At 43.3% G+C, this 23,970-nt stretch overlaps 3 protein-coding genes across 5 annotated transcripts; 1 reads left to right on the top strand and 2 right to left on the bottom strand.

Annotated features, from left to right (window-relative positions):
- Nucleotides 1-7,223: 7,223 nt before the first annotated feature.
- On the bottom strand, nt 7,224-11,424 carry LOC118385357 (hepatocyte nuclear factor 3-gamma-like). The gene is made up of 2 exons (XM_035772443.1): nt 10,948-11,424; nt 7,224-9,975 (listed from the first exon to the last, which is right to left on the bottom strand). Exons 1-2 carry the CDS (start codon nt 11,017-11,019, stop codon nt 8,716-8,718), a joined length of 1,332 nt encoding a protein of 443 aa, XP_035628336.1. The 5' UTR covers nt 11,020-11,424; the 3' UTR covers nt 7,224-8,715.
- A 3,818-nt stretch (nt 11,425-15,242) lies between these two features.
- On the bottom strand, nt 15,243-21,182 carry LOC118385339 (interferon regulatory factor 2-binding protein 1-like). Of its 3 annotated transcripts, XR_004826005.2 has the most exons (3): nt 18,946-21,182; nt 18,492-18,720; nt 15,243-18,450 (listed from the first exon to the last, which is right to left on the bottom strand). XR_004826005.2 is itself a non-coding variant. In XM_035772404.2 (2 exons), exon 1 carries the CDS (start codon nt 20,865-20,867, stop codon nt 18,966-18,968), a length of 1,902 nt encoding a protein of 633 aa, XP_035628297.1. In that variant the 5' UTR covers nt 20,868-21,182; the 3' UTR covers nt 15,243-18,720; nt 18,946-18,965. The 3 variants fall into 3 exon arrangements, 2 of the variants coding, with proteins under 2 accessions (XP_035628297.1, XP_035628306.1); XM_035772404.2 differs by having other exon boundaries at nt 15,243-18,720; XM_035772413.2 differs by having other exon boundaries at nt 15,243-18,717.
- Nucleotides 21,183-21,308: 126 nt separating this feature from the next.
- On the top strand, nt 21,309-23,159 carry polr1g (RNA polymerase I subunit G). Its single transcript, XM_035772431.2, has 3 exons — nt 21,309-21,526; nt 21,768-21,903; nt 22,116-23,159. The coding sequence occupies exons 1-3, from the start codon at nt 21,451-21,453 to the stop codon at nt 22,876-22,878; spliced, it is 975 nt and encodes a 324-aa protein (XP_035628324.1). The 5' UTR covers nt 21,309-21,450; the 3' UTR covers nt 22,879-23,159.
- The last annotated feature ends 811 nt before the right edge of the window (nt 23,160-23,970 follow it).

Below are 23,970 nucleotides of genomic sequence, written 5' to 3'. Positions count from 1 at the left end.
TTACTTCCAAACAACTCAACTGTAGTTTCATCTGTCCACAGGATATTTTACCAGTAGCGCTGTAGAACATCCAGGTGCACTTTTGCAAACTTCAGACGTGTAGCAATGTTTTTTTTGGACAGCAGTGGCTTCCTCCGTGGTGTCCTCCCACGATTCTTGTTTAGTGTTTTACATATTACAGACTCATCAACAGAGATGTTAGCATGTTCCAGAGATTTCTGTAAGTCTTTAGCTGACACTCTAGGATTCTTCTTAACCTCATTGAGCATTCTGCTCTGTGCTCTTGCAGTCGTCTTTGCAGGACGGCCACTCTTAGGGAGAGTAGCAACAGTGCTGAACTTTCTCCATTTATAGACAATTTGTCTTACCGTGGACTGATCAACATCAATGCTTTTAGAGATACTTTTGTAACCCTTTCCAGCTTTATGCAAGTCAACAATTCTTAATCTTAGGTCTTCTGAGATCTCTTTTGTTTGAGGCATGGCTCATATCAGGCAATGCTTCTTGTGAGTAGCAAACTCACATTGTGTGAGTGTTTTTTATAGGGCAAGGCAGCTCTAACCTACATCTCCAATCTCGTCTCATTGATTGGACTCCAGGTTAGCTGACTCCTGACTCCAATTAGCTTTTGGAGAAATCATTAGCCTAGGGTTTCACATACTTTTTCCAACCTACACTGTGAATGTTTCAATGATGTATTCAATATAGAGAAGAAAAATACAATCATTTGTGTGTTATTAGGTTAAGCAGACTATGTTGGTCTATTGTTGTGAATTGAAGATGAAGATCAGATCAAATTGGATGACCAATTTATGCAGAAATCCAGGTCATTCCAAAGGGTTCACATACTTTTTCTCGCCACTGTATGTGTATGAATTTGCGACACTCGGAGTGTGTGTCTGAGAGAGTGTGATAGGCATGCCGGATTTGTCCTGTGCTCCTCCGGTGAATGATGTGATTGTTGCTGGCAGCCCTCTCTCCCATTTCTCTCACGCCTTCATGTTGTTTTTAGCCCCTCACACCGGTCACCCGAGAGGCAGGCGGGACGTCGGTAATCTGGCCCAGCTGGGTTCCTGTCGTTGCTAATTGGTGCAAACGAGGGGGACCTGGGATTGCGGGGCCATGAAAACAAACCCCCCCCAGTAACAGGCTCGTGACAGGGCGGGGAACCAGGCCACAGGGGCTGCTTCCACCAAACTGTGACCTCTCACTCAGCCAGGACCCAGGGGTGGGGAGCGCACAGGGACTCCAACCATGGACCAACCAGATACTCCACAGGCTCTTATAGATGTCAAGACACGAGGAGAGGCTTTTTGTGGACTGACTCAATTTAGAGTTATCATTCTGCCTTTAGCTCTTGACATGTCTAACATCATTATACAGCCATAACTGTCCCCTCAAGTGAGATTTTTAAGATCGTGTAATAACCGTGAGTGGTAGATGAAGTGTCAGTACTTATAACTAGACTTTTGCCAGGTAAGTGAGGATGATGCTAATGATGGTCATAATGATCATGATCGCGATGAGTAAATACAGCCAGTGTTATTGATGATAAGTCGATTCTGGAGGATTGCCATTTCCAGGGTAATATAGTTACCACTCACAGAGCTCCGGTATTATCCATTTGTACAGCTGAATAGACACTAAGGTCATTCACTTTAAGTGTCTGGCTCAAGTTCTCACACCCGTGTGACAACCTCTGACCCTCTGGTCAAAAGTTCAGGTCTGTCATAATAGCCTTACTACTCCTTTACTACATCTGTCAGTGGGTCGGGGGAAACTAGTGTGTATCAGATACAGGACAAGACAGAGAAAAGCTTATCTGATTGGACCTCGTAACGAGGTCACATGCTGCAACGGCAAAGGTGCGGGGCGGATGTCACTCACACACCTGGGGCGGATGTCACTCACATAACCGCTTGGAGGCATTGCGGAGGTTGGGTGTGTCAAAAGTACAGAAGTCCTTGTTGGGTTCCTGAGGTGTTGTTACCTACATCCGTTATCTACCAGTGATCTCTGGCAACATGCTTGAAGAACAGGAAGAGGATCTCTAGGTTTCCTCGTCTAAATTTTAATCAGATCATTAAACTTGGCCTGAAGCCTGTGAGATCCTAGTTAGATCCTATCTTGTCGACAGTTGAGCACATTAAGTTTCCCAGAATACATCAGTGTCAGGGCATGAGCAGATAACCTTATGTGGTCTATCATATATTCAAATCCACCTGTCCATCCTTTTTGTAAGGATGATAAAAATAAAATAAAATTTAAACGACCATGTATCGTGCAATGTGTAGGGGCCATGTGTTGTGGCTGCTCAGGTTCTTACTCTCCAGGACCAGAAACAGAAGCTTACGTGTGGTGGTGGAGGTGTTGGAGGTGGTGGTGGTGGCTTCACCCAGGAGTGGCTGGGTGGGTGATGAACGCCTCTGGAATGTCCTCCGCCATCTGGGGTCCATGTGGACGAGGTGGCAGGCCCAGGACCTGGCCCGGCGGGAGCAGAGGAAGAGCGTGTCAGCCCCGGCTAGACCTTAAGACAACACAGCCAGGTCTGACAGCCACTGTCCACTGCCCCGTAAATCACCGGCTACACTATCACACACTGTCTCTCTCTCCCTGCAGCGAGACACTGCTCTGTTTGGACTCGGAGAGTGGAGTGTTTTTGGAAAGGAAGAAACAAGCATTCCTCCCTCTGTCTGAATGTCCTCTTCAAAATGTGTCAGCTCGCCTGTCGCAGTGTTACTACCAAGAGGCAAATGAGGGTTAATGGACGTTTTGAGCGACAAAAGCTGTATCAGACGTACAGAGGGCAACTATTACAGGCCATAACAACAGTATGTGTTAGTTGGACATCAGCCAAGACATAAGAGCAGACATAAGCTCCTACGTGCCGAGTTAAAGCCAGAGGTGTGACTGTGGCACTGGGCTGGCCATGGAGCTTTTCTCTCTGCATTGTTGACTCAACACTCAGACCCTGATCAATCCAATAGTTTTCGTTCTTTCTTTCTCGCAGGGAAATGTAATCAGTCCCCTTCTCTGTCTCGTTGTCTCCCAGTCCTGCTTTATCAGGAGCCACTTTAACAACACCCACAACCCAAAGAGCAAAGTCCAGCGTATTATCTCTGGCTCTGCCTCTGTCTCTTCCATGTGCACTCACTGACTGGTCTCCTCCGCACAGCACAACATACAACAGGCTGGAGAGAGCTAGAGCAGGATATGAAGTCTAAAATAAAATGTTTATATATGTGTCCCGTTACTACACTCTTAGAAAAAAAGGTTATATCTAGAACCTAAAAGGGTTCTTTGGCTGTCCCCATAGGTGAACCCTTTGATTAACCCTTTTTTCCAGGTAGAACCCTTTTGGGTTCCATGTAAAACCCGTTCCACGGAGGGTTCTACATGGAACCCAAAAGAGTTCTACCTGGGACCAAAAAGGGTGCTCCTATGGGGACAGCCAGAGAACCCTTTTGGAACCCTTTTTTTCTAAGAGTGTACAACGATATAAACACAATACCTAATGTACACTATCTACATTAAATATATAACAAGGCATGTTTTTGTAGTCTCGTATCTAATGTAATTATCATACAAGAGATGAAATGATGAATGTATACTATCTATTATAACTTAAAAACATGTATTATCGCAATTTTATATTTCACAGGGCTCAAATTGGTAATATTTCAGTGTATGCTTCAAAGGGCAGCTACGTTTAAAAGTGCAGTCATCCCACCTGCGCAACAAGTCTTCCATTATTCCACTATTTCTTCCTCCAACAATCCAACATGAGAGTATAGCCTGAGGGTTGAACTGTAGGCCTCAGTGTGTTCTATCTTTTCTTTCACTGCTTGGGAAATGTCAACATACGATCCAACAGGATGCAGTGTTGCATCCAGGATGCAGCTCTCATTTACATAGTACATCTTCAAGGGATGAGCCAGGAGCCACCCGTCCCTCTCGTTTTATCTGTCACATCTACAGGTGAATGCCAGAATAAAGGAAACACTTCAGTCAACGAGGGATACAAAAGTATTTTGAAAAGCAGGCACTTCCACACAGGTGTGGTTCCTGAGTTAAATAAGCAATTAACATCCCTTCATGCTTAGGGTTATGTATCATAAGTCTGGGCCGGACGTTATTTTGGCCTCCATGGTTATGCCCCAATGGGATGATAATGCACCCATCCTCAGGGCACGAGTGGTCACTGAATGGTCTGAAAACGATGTAAACCATATGCCATGGCCGTCTCAGTCACCAGATCGCGACCAAATTGAACACTTATGGGAGATTCTGGAGAGGCGACTGCGACAGCGTTTTCCACCACCATCAACAAAACACCAATGTATGTAATTTCTTTGGGAAAAGAATGTTGTTGCATCCCTCCAAAAGAGTTCCAGAGACTTGTAGAATATATGCCGAGCTGCATTAAAGCTATTCTGGCCCAACTACCTATTTAGAGACTCTATGTTGGTGTTTCCTTTATTTTGGCAGTTACCTGTACATACGACGAGAGAAAAACACAGCCAGGCTATACGTATCCGACATTAACCGCCTTCTATGACAGCTTTTAACTTCCCAAATGATGAATGATGGCTGACAAGCCAGGAAATCCAAAGTGCATTAAGCAACAATTTAATTGAGGGGGCAAATAAATAGTTCATTAGATATGTGGTCTGGATGAACAATACATCTGGTCTATCAGTGTCCTTGTCGTATATCCACCCATGTTCCCTAACAATCAACCAGCTCGCCGGAAGCCATTATTAACGTGTTCTTTCTGTCAGCGCACAGAACATCCAAAAAGTGTTGCATTGTGTTTTCCCCCTGTGCACTCCTGACAAGAGCACAAATTGCCGTCACCTGTTCCTGTGCCTTAGGCGAAACGTTAAACAAGAGAAACGACAGTGGAGTTGCTCTTGAGGAGGACATTCTGAGATGTTTTGCAAAACTAGACCCTCTTGGTTAAACTGGATTGGGTCAAAATAATGGACTTGCTATTTCATCTTACTTCAGCGACATGACTGTAGTTGGTTGAATTGGCAAAAATGTCTCAAATTGTGGCTAACATTTTTGTCTCATTATGCTGTTGTCAAAAGTGAACTGATTCTGATCATCAATAGTGCTCTGTTCATACAACTATCTGAGAAGTGTTTGAATGGGGTTATCATGGATCACAACAGAGTACAAGACAAATCACAGCTAATATACGGGGGTGACATTTTGTCCCAGGTTAGTCATAACTGGGCAGGACTCTGTCCCTTGTTCCCAATGCACCTTTGTGTAGCTGTGGCTACCATATCAGCTAAATACTGGCCTATCTTATCAAACCAACTGCACCATGTTGTGTGGAAGGTGACGAACGGCCATAGATTCCTATTAAAAGATTCAGGCCAGTGTGTGTGTGTGTGTGTGTGTGTGTGCGTGTGTGTGTGTGTGTGTGTGTGTGTGTGTGTGTGTGTGTGTGTGTGTGTGTGTGTGTGTGTGTGTGTGTGTGTGTGTGTGTGTGTGTGTGTGTTTTTGTGGGATCTACGGTCAGCTTCAAAGGCTCCCTCAGTGCGACGTGACACTGGAGAATGGTTTTGCACCCCTACGTGACAACTCCGGAAACACAGAGCAGTGTTGAGCAAGAAGGCTGTGGAAGGCTGTCCTACTGTCGATGGAATGCTGGTCTCTACTAAAACTCAACATAAAGTTCTCCTCTGCCTGGACGTCTTCTTCTTGTAAAAAGTGAATAACATGCCGTTATAACCTATCCATGAACGACACAGACAATGACAAAGAGCTCAGTTGACTGATACATAACATGAATGATACTTTTTACAGAACTAAAGAGCGACATCACAAAGACAATCACTGGTCACTTGAAGGAATGTTGTTTCTAAGAAAAACATCTATTTATGCTCCACTGATGTATGTATCATCTTATTCTCAATTCCATCCTTTCTGGAATTTGTCCAACCAATGCAAACTCAAGCAAATTCAAATAATCGAATAAAGTCTAGGTTTATTGTAAGTAGGAATAGTCTGTTCTGTTGAGTGTCTTATCTTACAGTACATGACCTATCTTCAGTGTCATTATACGTAGGCTATTTGCCACTTTAATATGGTGTGATGTGTAATCATTGTAAAATACTTTCCATGTATGCAAATGTTAAGGTTTACTGTAATTAAGTCATGTCGTGGTGTTTCCATCATCCCAAAGTTGGTTTGGTGTTTCTAGCATGAATGGTTAAGAAAGCAGTGGCACTTTGAATATCTAGCTCTCATGGTCACCCTTGACTCCCATGTTAATTATGCAAATATTTAATGGTTGTCATTTCTAAATTATAAATAATATTTAAAAAATCTGAACAGAAGCAACATAATTTACACTAGACTCGATGTTTTGAAGTTGCAAATCTATTATAATAATATGAATCCTGAAGTTGTTTTGGTGTTTCTAGCTTGAATGGTTAGTATCATTTTTAACGTCTACATCTCATTGACTCCCATGTTATTAATTGGGCAAAACATAATCCGATACACAACCAAAACAAACTGCAAATGCATCTCACAAGCTTGATGCAGTCATTGTGTGCAATGAATATGGGACCAAATACTAAACGTACACTAAAGCGCTTTCATTTATATCTTGTAAAACAGATAAGTATGAAAATACCTTCAAATAAAAGCTGACATACTGTACTGTCACCTAACACGAAACGTTCTATCTCAAATCTAAAATGCTGAAATATGGAGCCGGATTTAAAAAAAAGTTTGCTTCACTGTCCAAATACATAGAGGGAAGTTAATGAGTTATTATTTGCAGTAAAACTAGGATATCCTCAAACTGCAGTTAGAGCTTTTTTAATTACTAGAATTATGCTTTTTGTTCAAATGTGAAGGCACCCAATCCCAATTAAAACACTGTGAGATGATTCACTGGCCATCACAGTGAAGTAGTGTCTAGAAGCCTGGCCCAGTTTGTGTTGGGGCCAGAGGGCCAGCGTGAGTTCAACACTGTTTAGTCTAACCCACCCAAAAGTCACATACAAGAGTCATTTGGTAGGAAGCTGTTTCAACAACCCTATAGAATTCAGCTGAACCTGTCCATCCTGCAGCAAGACCTACATCACAGAGCCTCTGTGTTACCATCCAATTGTAAATATAAACAAAATGAACATGGAAATGACATATAAGGATTTTGTCAAATAACATATACACCCATTTCATCAAGTCTATAGATAATTTCATGTATATATTTATTTCAACGGAACAGGCAACAATCGTGTTTCTCCCCCCCAAGTTGAGTTTTTTAATAAGAAAAACATGAATAGTTCAAATCACAACATTCAAACCATAAACAACAACCTGACAATATATACAATATATACGTCTGAAAAGCAAAATTGTTTAAATAGTATTTTTTGAAACTAAAATACAAGAAATAAAAAAACAGCATTTCTGACCTGAAACTCAATGTTTATCTTTGAAAAAGTGTTCCTTCAGTGAAAATTCAATTATCGGTCCTCCATTATCAAAACATCTTGAAAGGCACTTTGAGGATGAGGGTTGCGACATAAAGCTCAATGTTGCATTGACATTGTTACAGTGATCCAATTCTAGTTTGCCATTTGCAGTTTAAAAAAAAGGGTTATCATATACCATTGTTGTAACACACACTGGGCCTCCCCAGCTGTGTAAAACGGTGGGGAATCTCGTGCAAAGTACTGTATGTAAATGGTCCTATTAGTGCATTTCCATTCAACTCCTATCTTAGTAACGGACATACCATAGCTCCTCTCCCTATTAACCCTCGGTATGTTGTGTAATATAATGTGAAGCAATTCCAAAATATCCTATGCCATGAAGAGCTGGGGAACAGCAGGCTCTCATTATTGATAAGAAAAGGGGTCTCTGAATTTATTTTTTAAAAACAGACAAACAAAGCTGAAATTAGATTTACCACAGTTTCGTCCATTTTTAAACAGACGTCATCTTTTTTCTTTAAAAGGATACCTGGTAAAAGAATACAAGAAATGGCTCTCTTATCAGTAAAAACAACAGCCTCCCACCTCTTGTAAAAAATGAACCGTGGCAGCTACATTTGTGTTTATGGATGGGTATTTGAAGAGATTAAAACAACATATTAAAATGGGAATGAAGCAATATGTTGTAAAACACAACAAGAATTCCCTGTAGTGCAGTAACAACTGCCTCGAAGCAGTAACCTGAACCTTTTCTCACTCCCACAATCCCTCAAATTGTTTCATGTCACATTTGTTTTGTAACTTGTCAATACAGCACTGTACAAGATATATTAATTTTCTTCCCTTCATAAATAAATGCACAACTCCTTTCCCCCACTCCATCTATTTACAATGTGTACAACCCAAGTAGTCCTGCTTGTCTGTTGAACAAACCAAAACCTAGTTTGAAGTAGTCTACAAAAAGAGAAAAGCAAAAAAATGGCAAAGGGGAGACATGACTTCTGTGTGAATGTATCAGTTTTAAAGACCTTCTGATGAATAGGTGTCAATCCAGCACTGGGTTTTTACCTTTGTCTTCGACTTCATGTAACTGCAGGGTTCCCCTTTTGAACTGTGTATCAGCACTGCTAAATGTTCTTTGGTCCCTATTGAGTAGCCCTTAAATGGCAGCCATCTTACATTTTGAGATTTCAAGGCTGCTAAAAGTCCTTGTCAGCACCACTTGGCTGTGGTCCAGAAGGCCTCCATGTTAGGAGGCATTGAGGACCGACCGGCTGTAGAGGGTTTGGTAGTAGGCCCCAGAGTCCATGGCCGAGGGTCCCGCGCTGTCGTAGATCTGCTTGGCTGCTATTGGAGAGGAGGAGGCGTAGCAATTGTAGGCCATCACCTGGTCCTGGTACGTCTTCAGATCCATCTTCTGCTCATTGGACATGAGGTTGGTGATGGAGAAGGGGTGATTGAAGTTGTAGTGGGGATCCATGGCCTTGAGAGGGTCATTCTGCAGGTCCAGATTATGCATGGCGCTGGGAAGGAGGTGGGGGCTGCCTCCCATGATCTGGGAGTGGAGGAGAGGGACGGAGGGGGAGATTGAGGAGGGCACGGAGGAGGGAATTTCCACCGGGGTGCTCTGGACGTGGGACTGGGGCTGTGGGGCGCAGTCCAGCTGGACCATGCTCCTCTGCTGCTGCTCCTCTGAGGAGGAACCAGGGTGGGAGTTGTCAGAGTGGGCCGAGTCAGCCCCCTCCGAGCCCCCCGCTGGGCTGTGCTCCTCCATCAGGCTGTCTCCATGGCTCCCCTTCCCCGAGCCTCCCTCCTGGGCCTTGCCAGATTTCTTCGCAGCCTTCTCTTGATCGATCTTGAAGCGCTTCTGGCGGCGCAGGTAGCAGCCGTTCTCAAACATGTTGCCTGAGTTGGGATGCAGGGCCCAGTAGGAGCCCTTGCCAGGCTTGTCGGGTGAGCGGGCCACCTTGACGAAGCAGTCGTTGAAGGACAGCGAGTGGCGGATGGAGTTCTGCCAGCGCTGTTGGTTCTCGCGGTAGTAGGGGAACAGGTCCATGATCCACTGGTAGATCTCGTTGAGGGTGAGCATCTTGCTGCCAGATTGCTGGATGGCCATGGTGATGAGGGAGATATAGGAGTATGGTGGCTTGGCGTGGGTCAGTGAGCGGCGGTATGGCTTGGGCACCTCCTTGGCCCGGTTGAGGGAGGTGGGAGAGGGGTAGCTCAACTGGCTCATGGGTTGGCCCATGTTCTGATAGTGGGAGAGGGAGCCCAGGGAAGGGGCTGGGGAGCCCAGCTGGGAGAGAGAGTTGGGGTTGAGGGATGAAGTCACCGGGGACATGTTCATATGGTTGGCCCCTCCGCCCATGGAGGCCAGTTGACTGTTGAGCCCAGAGCTGCCATAGCCCATGTTCATGGTGGCTGGAGAACAAGCTGGGTTCAGGTTGATGTAGCTGTTGATGGTGCTCATTGAGCTCATTGAATTCATGACACTGGGAGAGGAATACATCTGAAAACAAAAAAGAAAAGAGTTGATTTAGTCATTTGGAAACAAAAAAATATAGATATATAGGTTTAGACAACAAATAATGTAATTGTATTTGTGTCCAAAAGCCTGTACTTATGGAAAGCATAAACGGACAATGATACAACTGCTGAGAAAGGGACATTGATTTCACAAAGCATTGATAAACCTGAAAAATGGGAGAGAGAAAAATACGACTCAAAATAATAAACTGAAAATGCGCGTCCTGGATTCGTTCCCTTTCATTTCGTAGGTATCCTACTACTAAGTACTACAAAACCACAGCAAATAAAACAAACTTTTAATGAAACGTTCCAAAATATCTGACCATAGGCTATCGGTGATATAATACGCGTAAAAAAAGGATCACAGAGCCGTAAAATACACAATCATCTATGTAACCTAATATTTATTTGAGAGCATATAATGTTGATTAAAGACAGGATTTCAGTTGCCTTTCATTTAATGACGAATTTCTTGAGGAAATGTATCGCTTATTTAAACTTTCGGAGGTACAAAATGAACTGCTAATTTAATTTCCGAGATGCTTTAACATTCATAATTTGCGTATTTAAATAGTTTGGCCAATACGTGTTAGTAAACAGACCAGGGAATTGCAACACAAAAAAAGATGATAGATTTTTATGTAAACAGGCTTCTAAATGTCACATTTACAATTTCAACAGGTCACACAATAGACAAATTGAGCCAAAGTATATCACGTGTTGTATGTTGAATTGTAAAATTCTAACATTACTATATTAAAGATAAGAAATTGCAGCCACACGTGAAAATGGAGTGAAAAATATAAAAATAAAGCCAGTTTGTGTTCGTAAAATACTGAGCTTTCGATTCAGTAACTTAATTTCAAGAAACTCTAGAATAGACTTTAAATAAACATATATCCAGCATCCACACACACATAGCCCATATGGTATATAGTATAAATGTTTTTACCTCACTGGCTTCGCTGTAGAAGGCATTCCACTCTGGCAGTTCATGAGACTCCATCTTCACCGAGCTCAACATCCCCAAATACAACTTTTTATAGTAAGAAACTATATTTGAGCGAATGAGACTGCAAATCCTTGTTTGAGTTTATAATAGCTTTGAGTCTGCTCAAAATTCAGGACACCGGCAAAAATAGTACAATATAAATCCAAGGTAACGAAAGAGTTCCACTGACTAGATAGAAGGCTAGAATAAAAATAAAAATAAACAATGCTTCTTCGGTCTATGAGTAGGTCTTCAGTTACATGTCAATATTTATTCGTTGATTTATCAATCATCCATCGTTTCATAATCAATAGTAACAGGTTATTTATTAAAAGCTGACGTTCTCTTTGGGAACGCTTGATCCGTATGAAGTCCGCAGAATGCTCCGGTGCAACCCCCGATCCGTGTGAGTCAATGTGCTATGGGCAAGTACAGTAAAAGTTGGCCGTGCCTTCTTAAAAACCCAGGTAAGGTCCCGCCCCATAAGGGCATTTGAATATCGTCCAAGGCTATTTGAATATCGTAAAAAGACCTCTCTTGCCCCCTGGTGAGGGTGTATATTGGCCCGGGACAGACACATCCATCTCAATTGCAGCATGCATCCTCCACTTATTGACGACAAACCGCTGCTTAAACCTCACTGGATGTGTCTGATTGTAGGCTATTTTCATAATTTATTTTACACCACAATTATACAATCAAAACTAAATGTATGGGTTTCAATTATTAGAATATGAATTTATAAAGTATTGCTTCAAGCTGAGTCGCCTTCTGAGTCGCCAATTGAAGTCAATCTGCAGCTCAATGGAAATGAAATTATTTTATTTGTCTCTCATTTTAATACACTTGACCATTGAAAAGATCAGCTCAATAGGTCAATATCTGAAATGAAGACGACAACTCAAAGGATTTATTCCAGGCCTGGATGAGGTCTTGATGTAGTCAGAGGGTATAACCTTCTCACGGGTTAAATTCATCAGTGGGAGGTCTGATTAGGGGAGCCCGAGGTGAATGACCAGTGGGAGAGCTGTTAACCAACATTTCTCTGGAGCTCTATCGGCTTTATATGGAGAATGATTAGTTGCTGGGGAAATTGACTTCTCAGAAGCACTTTGGTCCCCAACTCCCGTAGCCTATGCTCTTACTCGTTGTAGGCCTGCCCAGTTTAAGTCCAATTGAACATTACAATGAACGAAACATTGAATTATTCATGTGCAATACAGGCTGTTGTCTGCAATAAGAAGGTAATATTAAGTCATGAAAATATTGGCAAACCAAAATAACGAAAAACAATAGATAATGTAGCCCTAATCCAACGTGTGTAGGCCTACCCTTGGCCTGATTCAGAATACACATCTCGTTGTCAGGCGCAGACAGTAAAATCTGAATGTCAATGCATTTCCTAATTGCCAATGAATGGAGCTGTAATTGATGCGCATAGGTGGTCGACAGGATTAGCTGAGAAAAGTGCTAAGGAAACACGCAGGAAGGACACGTCGTGTTTAGCGCAATAGGCAGAAATAGCTTACTCCGGGACAGTTTGGTTTAAAAAAAAATAATTGAATGTATGAAAAACAACATAATTAATCAATAGTTTTAATACAAGCGAATTCGTTCATTAATACATATTTTTGATTCAACATTAAGATCACGAGGACTACGGAATGCATGATCTCTATTAGGCCTATTGGTCTTAACACTTCCAACGATTTGCGCCCGTTTGCAAAATGTTGTCAGGTCGATTAACACATTCAATGAGATCAATCAAACGTATTTATAAAGCCCTGTTTTACATCAGCCGATGTCACATGGCGGTCTGTAATGATAGTAATTAAGCTATACAGAACAATTATTTCCTGACCAAGTACATGACTAAAGTCGGCTATAAGAAACAAGTTTGAGCACTGCTTTGAACAAGTATATTTCGGCATGGGCCAACATTTGATTTAATTGTTTCCCAAGGCCAGATAAAAAGCTAGGCTATATTGTTTTGAATCGAAGGCCAGCTATTTCGATAGATATAGATAACCCGTCCAATGATTCTACTACATTATGGAGAGCTTTGGAGGAAGATGCTGAGCGGGCTGTACTGCATTTGAGTAATGAGTAGACAGAACTACTTGCTCATTAATCCTTTGACTTTACACGGTCTATTCCCCTAACACACATCCCTACATCCTCCTGCAGGTCGGCCGCTTCTAATGCCAATGTGACAGTAGATCGTTCATTAACACCTCAATAATTAGCTAACAATAGCTTTAATGAGTTGACATTAATAGAGGAAGACAGAGATTTCAATATGCTTTCTAGTGGGGGGAAGTTATGACTTGAGATTCGCCCTCTACAATATCTTGGTAGGCAGCGTTTTTCAATTAGGCTAACCTTTATGTGGGTGGGTTTTAAGAAGTGTAGGCCGACAGTAAAATACATAGAGAAATAATATAATAATATATGCCATTTAGCAGACGCTTTTATCCAAAGCGACTTACAGTCATGTGTGCATACATTCTACGTATGGGTGGTCCCGGGGATCGAACCCACTACCCTGGCGTTACAAGCGCCATGCTCTACCAACTGAGCTACAGAAGGACCAAAGGTTCCCATCATTGCATAACAGAACCTATTATCTAAGTGAAATTATGGCTGATGTCAAATACGACGCCATCTAATTGATACATTGGAAAATGAAGTGCCCTCCTGGCAGACTACAAGTAAAGTGGGCAGTAGTTCACAACACATTTTTAATGTAAAGATCTGCACAGGTTAAAGTCCGCCATCTACTGGACATAGCAAGACAATGAACATCGAGCGTACCTTTGCAACACAGTGTAAAACCGTGTCAGTGTTTATATTTTAATTGTATTTATTTATGCTTCAAATTTGTCGTCAATTACGTAGAAGCTTCATGAAAAATAACAAATCAAAAGTGACATTTACACCCAATGAATAAAAACAGTATATACAGTACCAGTCAAAAGTTGACACACCTACTCATTCAAGGGTTTTTCTTTATTAAAAAACGATTTTCTAAATTGTAGAATAATATTGAAGACATCAAAACTATGAACACATGGAAGGAATCATGTAGTAACCAAAAAAAAGTGTTAAACAAATACATTTAAAAAATTGAGATTTTTCAAAGTAGCTACCCTTTGCCTTGACAGCTTTGCACACACTTGGCATTCTCTCAACCAGCTGTATGAGGTAGTCACCTGGAATGCTTTTCCAACAGTCTTGGAGTTCCCACATATGCTGAGCACTTGTTAGCTGCTTTTCCTTCACGCTGCAGTCCAACTCATACCAAACCATCTCAATTGGATTGAGGTCAGGTGATTGTGGAAACCAGGTAATCTGATGCAGCCCTCCATCACTCTCCTTCTTGGTCAAATAGCCCTTATACAGCCTGGAGGTGTGTTTTGGGTCATTGTCCTGTTGAAAACAAATGATAGTCCCACTAAGCGCAAACCAGATGGGATGGCATATCACTGCAGAATGCTCTGGTAGCCATGTTAGCTACGTGTGCCTAGAATTCTAAATAAATCAGACAGTGTCACCAGCAAAGCACCCCCACACCATCTCATCTCCTCCTCCATGCTTCACAGTGGGAACCACACATGTGGAGATCATCTGTTCAACTACTCTGCGTCTCACAAAGACATGGCGGTTGGAACCAAAAATGGCAAATTTAGACCAAAGGACAGATTTACACTAGTCGAATGTCCATTGCTCGTGTTTCTTGGCCCTAGCAAGTCTCTTCTTATTGGTGTCCTTGAGCAGCAATTTGACCATGAAGGCCTGATTCACCCAGTCTCCTCTGAACAGTTGATGTTGAGAGGATGGTAACTCTAATGAACGTATCCTCACAACACAACTGATAGGCTCAAACACATTAAGAAGTAAAGAAATTCCACAAATTAACTTTTAACAAGGCACACCTGTTCATTGAAATGCATTCCAAGAGATTACCCCATGAAGCTGAATGAAAGAATGCCAAGTGTGCAAAGCTGTCAAGGCAAAGGGTGACTACTTTGAAGAATCTCAAATATATTTTGATTTGTTTAACACTTTTTTGGTTACTACATGATTCCATGTGTTATTTCAGTTTTGATGTCTTCACTATTAGTCTACAATGTAGAAAATAGTCAAATAAAGGAAAAACCATGAATGAGCAGGTCTGTCCAAACTTTTGACTAGTACTGTATATGAAATGAAACTGAAAGTTGCATGAACAATTAAAAAAGGGACACCCAGTCCTATAGCCGACATTCAGGGGTTTATTTAATTTAACTAGACAAGTCAGTTAAGAACAAATTCTCATTTACAATGACAGCCTAGGAACAGTGCGCTAACTGCCTCGTTCAGGGGCAGAACGACAGATTTTTTTAACCTTGTCAGTTCAGGGATTCGATCTAGCAACTTGCAGTTACTGGCCCAACGCTCTAACCACTAGGCTACCTGCCGCCCAGAGTAGGTTTCCATTAAAGGAAAATGTTTTTTTTTTTTTAAATAACAAAAAAAATAAGGGCAGAAATAGGCTAGTGTCAAGTAGAAATAGAGTTGGAATATACAAGCTTTAACCTTGAACTATGTTGAGATAAGCAACTCAACAGGAGTCCATGGCAGACAGGACCATAAAAAGGCAAGACAATCAATCCAAGACAATCTTTACTAATTTAGGGGCCAAATACAAAATACTCCTATTTTTTATGATTTAAAAAAAATATATATATTTTAACAAGTGCTTTCAGACAGAGCATGCCATTAAATGCACCTTTTTTAAAATGTATTTTTTAATTTAGCTAGGCAAGTCAGTTATGAACAAATTCTTATTTACAATGACGGCCTACCTCGGGCCAACACTGGGCCAATTGTGCGCTGCCCTATGGGACTCCCAATCACTTGAGGAAAGTTGGATGAACATCAGTGCTTTTGTAGGAAATTCATTTTTGTTGTGAGGGCTACATTTGACTTACCGTATTTTAGATAACTAAGAGGCCTAATTTTACGACTACATACACTTTCAGATACAGCTACTAGTGTACAGTATACATTCATGCCAACGTGATCAGCAATGGCTTGATGTCTTGTCCTCATTCAATTTCATATTTACACATGCACATGGTAAGGTATTGATTGATTGGCACCAGCTTTGCAAATTGATAATTCAATTAATATATTAATTTTGGTGACGAACATAAAAGGTTAAGGAAAACCTGACAGAGAAGTATTTTGATATACATGTATATATTATCTTTTAAACAATTCAAAGAGTTAAGTTCATTGGTAAAACAGAGCATAAAACAGGGATTTTATAGAACTTTTTAAAAAATAATCAAGAGGATCACGTGAAAAACTTGAATCTCAGTCAATATAGAAAAAACCTTTGACTTTACATAGAGTAAATTCCTTTAAATTAAACATCATAAAGTACACAATATTAGTTTAATCTCTACACCCTCTACAACTTCAGTTAACAGATAACCGATAACTATCCTAACAAGAACCATTTCACCCACTATTTCCCTGGCACATATTGAAATAATAAAGTCATTTAACACAAAAATAGTAAGATTACAGAAAGTCTACAACCCTCTTGAACTTTTTTTTTCTTCACATTTTGTTACATTACAAAGTTGGATTAACTTTTTGTTCCCCAACAATCTACACAAAATACTGTAATATAATGTCAAAGTACATTATTATGATTATTTTTAAGACAAATTAAAAATCAAACACTAATATACATTGATTGGTTAAGTATTCACCCCCCTGAGTCAATGCATGTTAGAATCACCTTTGGCAGCGATTATGAGTCTCTTGAGTAAGTCTCAAAAGAGCTTTGCACACATGTATTGTGGAATATTTGCCCATTATTCTTTTCAAAATTCTTCAAGCTCTGTCAAGGAGTTTGGGATCATGGCTAGACAGCCATTTTCAAGTCTTGCCATAGATTTTCAAGCAGATTTAAGTCAAAACTGCAAATTGGCCACTCAGGAACTTTCACTGTCTTCTTGGTTAACAACTCCAGTTTAGATTTGACTTTGTGCTGTAGGTTATTGTCCTTCTGAAAGGTGAATTTCTCTCCCAGTCTCTGGTGTACAAGCAGACTGAAGCAGGTTTTCCTCAAGATTTTGCCTGTGCTTAGCTCAATCCCGTTTCTTTTCATCCTGAAAACCTCCCCAGTCTTTGCCTTATGTCAAGCTTCTGAACTAATTTAGACTCGCCTAAATAAAGGAGGTGAATAATTATGCAACAACTATATTTGTTATTTCATTTGTAAAACATTTTCAAAATGTTCTTTTCCCTTTGACATTACGGAGTATTTTGTGTTGATCCATTTTTACAATGAAATCTATTTCAATCGTACTTTGTAACACAACAAAATGTGAAGAAAGTTCAAGGGGGTGTAGAATTTCTATAGGCACTGTAAATCTACTTTAACATGAATCTATCTTTGGTTTCTACGCACGTGTATAGGCTACACAAGCAGTATTGTATCAAAACTATAGATTGCACATCTATCACCATCGAGAGAGATTGTCTTACATTCAGTATAAAATAGAGAGGTATCCATCCCACTTCTTACATGCTGGATAAAGCATCTTTGTTGGGCACTGTGAAAGCCATCTTATTGTATCGCACTGAAAGTCCCTGTTTCTGTCTTATAAATCGATGGCGACATACATTAACTGCTGGTTTGAGGTTTCAGCAAAGAGCAAACAATTAGCTCCGTGACAGTAAAAAGTCAGTTTTACGTAAAGGGCAAATGTGACTCAAAACAAACTCCCAAAAAACGGTCACAAGAGGAACAGTCCAAGTCTATACGTTGCTGGAACGTTTAGGGAAGTCATCAGTCTTTTTCAATGCCACTCAGATATATATTAGAAAGATGTTCCACGAAACAGAAAACAGACCTACAATCAACTATAAACAGGACAGATTTTATTTAACTAGGCAAGTCAGTTAAGAACAAATTCTTATTTTACAATGACGGCCTACCCTGGCCAAACCCGGATGACGCTGGGCCAATTGTGCGCCTCCCTATGGGACTCCCAATCGGCCGGTTGTGATACAGTCTGGAATCGAACCAGGGTTTGTAGTGACGACTCTAGCACTGAGATGCAGTGCCTGAGACCGCTGCGCCACTCGGAAGCCCTAGATGAAGTGCATACTTCCCAACCATGGTCCACTGGTTTATAAAGTCAGTGACTAATACTAATAAGTTGATGTTTGAGGGACAAAGGGGTGAATTAGGTATTATAGGTGAGCAAGGGCTGGGGGTATGGTCACCCTCTATCCAACCAGACAGTGGTGTGGTAGTGTAAGGCCTGCCCCATGGAGGTAGAGGTGTATGATGATTGGCTGCGAGGTGTGGAGAACCTGGTGGATTGTCATGTTGGTTAGCTGTGCGGTGGGGAAAACCTGGTGGATTGCCGTGGTGATTGGCTGTGAGGTGGGGAAAACCTGGTGGATTGCCGTGGTGATTGGCTGTGGGGTGGGGAAACCTGGTGGATTGCCGTGGTGATTGGCTGTGAGGTGGGGAAAACCTGGTGGATTGCCGTGGTGATTGGCTGTGGGGTGGGGAAACCTGGTGGATTGCCGTGGTGATTGGCTGTGGGGTGGGGAAACCTGGTGGATTGTTGTGGTGATTGGCTGTGAAGTGGCGAGAACCTGTTGAGATTGTCGTTATCTGCAGGCACCAGGCTGCTGCTCCACTCAGGCGTCAACAGCCTTCTGTCCAGACAGACATCACATAAACAAACAGATTAACCATATTCGGTGGCTAATCATATTCGGTGACAATTATACTACATATCATATATTATACTCTATCATAAAGCACGTCACAAACACTAAATTCGCATATGGCCTAGCTACATAGAGAATACTTTGATCTAAAGACTGATTCCAAGACAACAAATTCAAAGGAAATCAAGATGTAGTGAAATTGCATCTTACAGTCAGGTATCCCAGAGGATTTAGGGGTCGCGCTCCTTCTTCACCTTGACGTCTCCAGCCAGGATGGTAGTGACCTCTCCCTGCATGAAGGCCCAGGGCACGTTGGAGCCTACCAGGGGACACCTCTCTCCACTGGGGCAAAACATCTCGCTGCCGGCCCCCTGGCTCCGGATAAAGTCTCTGGTGCAAGGGAAGCAGAATTTATGGGCCGCAACAGACGGGCACTGGACAAAGTGAGTATCCTCCAAGCGCTCGTGGCAGATGGTGCAGCAGAGAGGGGGACCAGAGGAGCCGGAGGGGTCCCCTGCTCCCTGGTCCGAGGCCCCAGCCAGGGGGAGAGCTGCCGTGGTGCCCCCTGTAGAGTTGCTAGCTCCCTGGGGTTCCCCGTTCCTGGAGGCCAGGTGGCGCTGCTGCCCTGCAGGGCAGGCTGCCATGGGGCTGCTGCTGCTTTGTCTCACTGCCAAGGAGGAGTGGCCCAGGCCTCCACCACCACTACTGCTGCTGCTGCTAGGGGCTTCTCTGGGTGACTGGCCAGCGGCTGCACCCGCGTTGTCAGCCACGCTCATCAGTGCTGTGATGGGGGAGGGGTCGCTGCTGTGGGAGTGGGAGGCCGAGCCCTCCTGGTGAGGAGGTGGCTGGCTAGTGCTGGGTAGGGAGGAGGCAGCTAGGTGGATAGCCATGCCTGGGTACATCCCCATAGGCCAGTGCTGCCGGAGCTGCTCCTCTGTGGTCACTACCTCTCCACCCTGGAGCTCTGGGGAAGCCTTCCTCCGGCGCAGGCGGGCTGGTGGTGCCGAACGGGCCATGTGACACAGCGCTGTGGGCAGCATGGAGCAGCTGTTGTCCAGGTAGGGCTGGGGGAGAACGTCAGGGCCGGGGGTGTCCTTAAAGGCCCGTACCGAATCACTCAGTAGCTCAGAGAGCAGTCGCCAGTCCCCCGCGCCATGCCTTTTCTCGTACTCCACATACTTCAGGCCCAAGTTGATCACCTTGTTCCCAGAGTCTTTCTGGCTGTCGTGGAACATCTGCTTGACCAGTGCCGCCAAGCTGGAGAACATATACCCCGAGCCGCACGGGTACTCTGCAAAGATTTTCAGCTCAAAGTCCAGCGTCAGCTTGGCATCGAAGGCAAAGATCCGCCCCACCAGGCTGTGGTCCTTCTTGAAGCGCACGTTGAAGGGGGTGCAGCCGGAGAGGGTGAGCAGGGCCCCTCGTACAGCCTTGGGTCGGCCGGCCCAGTCGTCTGCTCGGTTCCGTACACTCTCTGACAGCTCGGCCAGAGCCTCTGCGTTCCTCTGCTTCTCCCTCAGCTCCTTCTCAAACTCAGGGCTCAGGAAGGAGGCCACACCCATGCCCATGCTCAGCTGCCTCTTGGTGATCTCGTTCAGCATGGGGGCAGAGAGGGTGAGGGGGGTTCCTCCGACTCTGGTATTTAAACCGGGCACAGCTGCTAGCAACCCGTGCGGAGCACCCACAAGGCCTTGTGTCATTAAATTGGGTGGAACGGTACACACCATGGGTCGTCTGGCGTTGTTAGGGCTCTGTCCACCGGCATCTTGTTGTGGGCCCCCGTCATCGATTCTGTGCAGACCGTTGGGGAGCCGTGCTGGGGTTCCGTAGTCCCCTCTACCCCTTTCAAAGCGTTCAGGAGGTGGCCTACCACCCTCCATAGGTCCATCTCTTCCACCTGGGCCATGTTTGGTGGGCTGTGGACCCGGGGACCTGTCACCCTGCATACCATGAGTTATTTTCAAATGCCTGGCCGTCTCTATGAGGAATTCAATACGGTCTGCCCCTTCATAATTCACACAGCCTCGGCAGACAGTCTCGCTAAAGTCCCAGATCATAGCCCATGGCATCTTAGGCAAATCGCAAAGGTAACAGCACCACTGCCGCCTTGAATACGACTGGGAGGAGGACATATTTGATAGGCCCTCTTATCTTTCTGGCTTTCTGAGGTCCTGGTTAAACAGATTTATCCTTCAATAGTTCAGGAACAATCGCCGCTTCTGTTACTTCTCAAATACCTCAAAAAATATATATGATACACTTTTTTTGTAATAAACACACAAAAAATAGTGTTTACCCTCTTTCGGTCGCCTGCGCCCATGAAGTGTTTCTACTAGAAGACTGTCTTTGCTGGAACTTACACAACTCCGTGATAATGATGCATTCTGGGATTTATTGTTTTCGTTCTGCGAGGGCCTTCGTGAGTACGTGCCTCGTGAATAGCATCAGTTGCGTCTAAAATGCGAATATAGACTGCACACAGACCAATGTTTACGAAAAGTTATTATATGGATATTAATAAACACTGTATTTAAAATAATATATATTTACAAAGGAACCGACATGCGCAACTCACGCAGCCCAGATCCTCGCGAACCGAGCGAGCTAGTGTATCCAGGTCAAAGGTGACTTTTTTTTAACAACACATGTTCTTGCACCCATGCGCATTTAGTTGGACTAAGTTACAATTTTACAATTTAGCAGTACACAGAGGTCATGTCAAACGATGTATCTTCGTCAAGTGATGAGGCAAGTGACACCGAGGAGGTTCCGCAAAAACGGAGAAAGCAGGGTAAGTTTTTTACATCTTAAATAACGTTAGTTAGCTATCTAGCTAATGTTAGCGACTACAATCAAGTCCATCAAAGCTGTCTGCCAGGTATCTAGTAAATCCTGTTAGGAATCAAAATTAGGGATGCTGCAATGGGCAGACAGCATTGTGTATTATATGGCGAATTCCAAAATAAACACACAGATTACGTTCACTTCGCTAGCTAGCTAGCTAATAACAATAACTATGTTTATCCCTTCAGCTTCAAGGTATCAGTGTCCAGCTGATTTTGTGGCATTTGCCCACAAACCCTGTGCCAGTACCCTCATCGAAAGGGTTTGTGAGGACAACACAGAATTATGGCTCATCAAAGCTCCCAGCAGTTTCAACCCGGCCAGGTAGGCTATCCTTCTTTCCATTTATATGAATTATCATAGAAGTGTCATGATTCACTTCTAATAACAGACAGAGATATCTAACAAAGTCCTCAGAATTTCTTGGTCATTTATTAGAAGTGAGACACCATCCACTTCCATTGCTTTACACCCACATGGTCTATATCTGGTGTGCGTAACCTCTTAACATACTGTAATCTCTCTCTCCCCCACAGTTTCAGCAGTCTGAAGATGCCTCTGTCTGGGCTGCAGACCATGCAGGCCCCTGCCCAGCAGTCGTGTAGTGGTGGGAACATCAGGCAGATCTACAGCGTGCTGGGTGGGCCCTCTGGTGCTGCGGACCTTCATCTCCTCACCAGTCACCCCCAGACGCTCGACTTGGTGGTCTGTGCCCCGGCCTTCAGCGGGCTCCTCAACATCTGTGAGAGCTACGGTGACTGCAGCACCAACCAGACCCCCATTGCCATCCCAGCCACCCCAGCCCCCACTGTGCCCCCGGGGCTCCGCCAGCGCTTCCAGCCTTTCGGAAGCAGGACCCCCACCCTCTCCAGACTGATGGAGGATACACCGGATACTCCGCTGCCGTCTACACCAGAGACGCCTCTCAGGGTCGCACTGGACCCGGGAGAGGAGAGGAAGAGCAAGAAGAAAAAGAAGAAAGACAAACTTATAAAGACAGAGGAGATGGAGGAGGGGATCAGGGTGAAGCAGGAGCTGCTAGAGATGACTCACAGCCCAGAGGAGCCATATAAACTTCCTGGGCAGGAAGCTGAGCTCTCGGAAGAGAAGAGGAAGAAGAAGAAGAAAAAGAAGGATAAGAACAGGGAAGAGGCGGAGGACACTGTATATTCATCTTTTAATGTAATTAAAAAAGAGGTGGAAGTTAAAGTTGAACCAATGGACAATTCCTATGGTGAAGTTGAAGATTCTGGAAAAAGGAAGAAAAAGGTGAAGAAAAACAGGCATGATGATGACTAGTCTGTTGTTTTTTTGTGGTAATCTGGCTTTGTGAAGTTATAATAATAATAATAATAGTATCATTCAATTAAGCAGTTCAACAAATAATTATTATTCTACTGTACAGTCATTTGGATTTTGGGAGGGAAATTTGATCATCTAATAAAGCCGAGACGATAACACATACTGGAGTGTACAGACTTGTGCCTCTTCACATGAAACAAAAATATAAACGCAACATGTAAAGTGTTGGTTTCATGAGCTGAAATAAAATATCCTGAAATTTTCCATACTCAAAAAAAGCGTATTTCTCTCATTCTGTGCACAACTTTGTTTACATCCCTGTTAGTGAGCGTTTCACCTTTGTCCAGATAATCCATCCACCTGACAGGTATGGCATATCAAGAAGTTTATTAAACAGCATGATCATTACATGGGTGCACCTTGTGCTGGGGACAATAAAAAGCCACTCTAAAATGTGCTGTTTTGTCACACAACACAATGCAAGTATTGAGGGAGTGTGCAATTGACATAACTGCAGGAATTGAATGTTAATATCTCTACCATAACCTGCCTTCATTGTTTTAGAGAATTTGGCAGTACGTCCAACCGGCCTCACCATGTGTTACCACGCCAGCCCAGGACCTCCACATCTGGCTTCTTCACATGCGGGATCATCTAAGACAAGCCACCTGGACAGCTGATGAAACTGGGTTTGCACAACCGAAGAATTTCTGCACAAACTGTCATAAACCGTCTCAGGGAAGTTCATCTGCTTGCTCGTCGTCCTCACTAGGGTCTTGACCTAACTGTAGTTAGGAGTTATAACCGACTTCAATGGGCAAATGCTCACTTTCAATGGCCGCTGGAGAAGTGTGCCCTTCACGGATGATTCACTGTTTCGACTGTACCGGGCAGATGGCTTGTATGGCGTTATGTGGGCAAGCGGTTTGCTGATGTCAACGTTGTGAACAGAATGCCCCATAGTGGCGGTGGGGTTATGGTATGGGAAGGTGTAAATTAAGGAAGATGAACACAGTTGCCTTTTATCAATGGCAATTTGAATGCACAGAGATACCGTGACTAGATCCTGAGGCCCATTGTCGTGGCATT

The sequence above is a fragment of the Oncorhynchus keta genome, chromosome 1 (genome assembly GCF_023373465.1).
Source record: "Oncorhynchus keta strain PuntledgeMale-10-30-2019 chromosome 1, Oket_V2, whole genome shotgun sequence".
Lineage (NCBI taxonomy): Eukaryota > Metazoa > Chordata > Actinopteri > Salmoniformes > Salmonidae > Oncorhynchus > Oncorhynchus keta.
Note: the sequence above shows the minus strand (reverse complement) of the source record. Positions and strands in the feature narration are given on the sequence as shown.

Coding starts and splice junctions, on each gene's coding strand:
- polr1g (XM_035772431.2), top strand. CDS start 21,451: ATGTCAAACGATGTATCTTCGTCAAGTGATGAGGCAAGTGACACCGAG. Junction 21,527..21,767: donor GCAAAAACGGAGAAAGCAGG/GTAAGTTTTTTA, acceptor TTATCCCTTCAG/CTTCAAGGTATCAGTGTCCA. Junction 21,904..22,115: donor AGCAGTTTCAACCCGGCCAG/GTAGGCTATCCT, acceptor TCTCCCCCACAG/TTTCAGCAGTCTGAAGATGC.
- LOC118385339 (XM_035772404.2), bottom strand. CDS start 20,867: ATGTCCTCCTCCCAGTCGTATTCAAGGCGGCAGTGGTGCTGTTACCTT.
- LOC118385357 (XM_035772443.1), bottom strand. CDS start 11,019: ATGTTGAGCTCGGTGAAGATGGAGTCTCATGAACTGCCAGAGTGGAAT. Junction 9,976..10,947: donor TCTACAGCGAAGCCAGTGAG/GTAAAAACATTT, acceptor TTTTGTTTTCAG/ATGTATTCCTCTCCCAGTGT.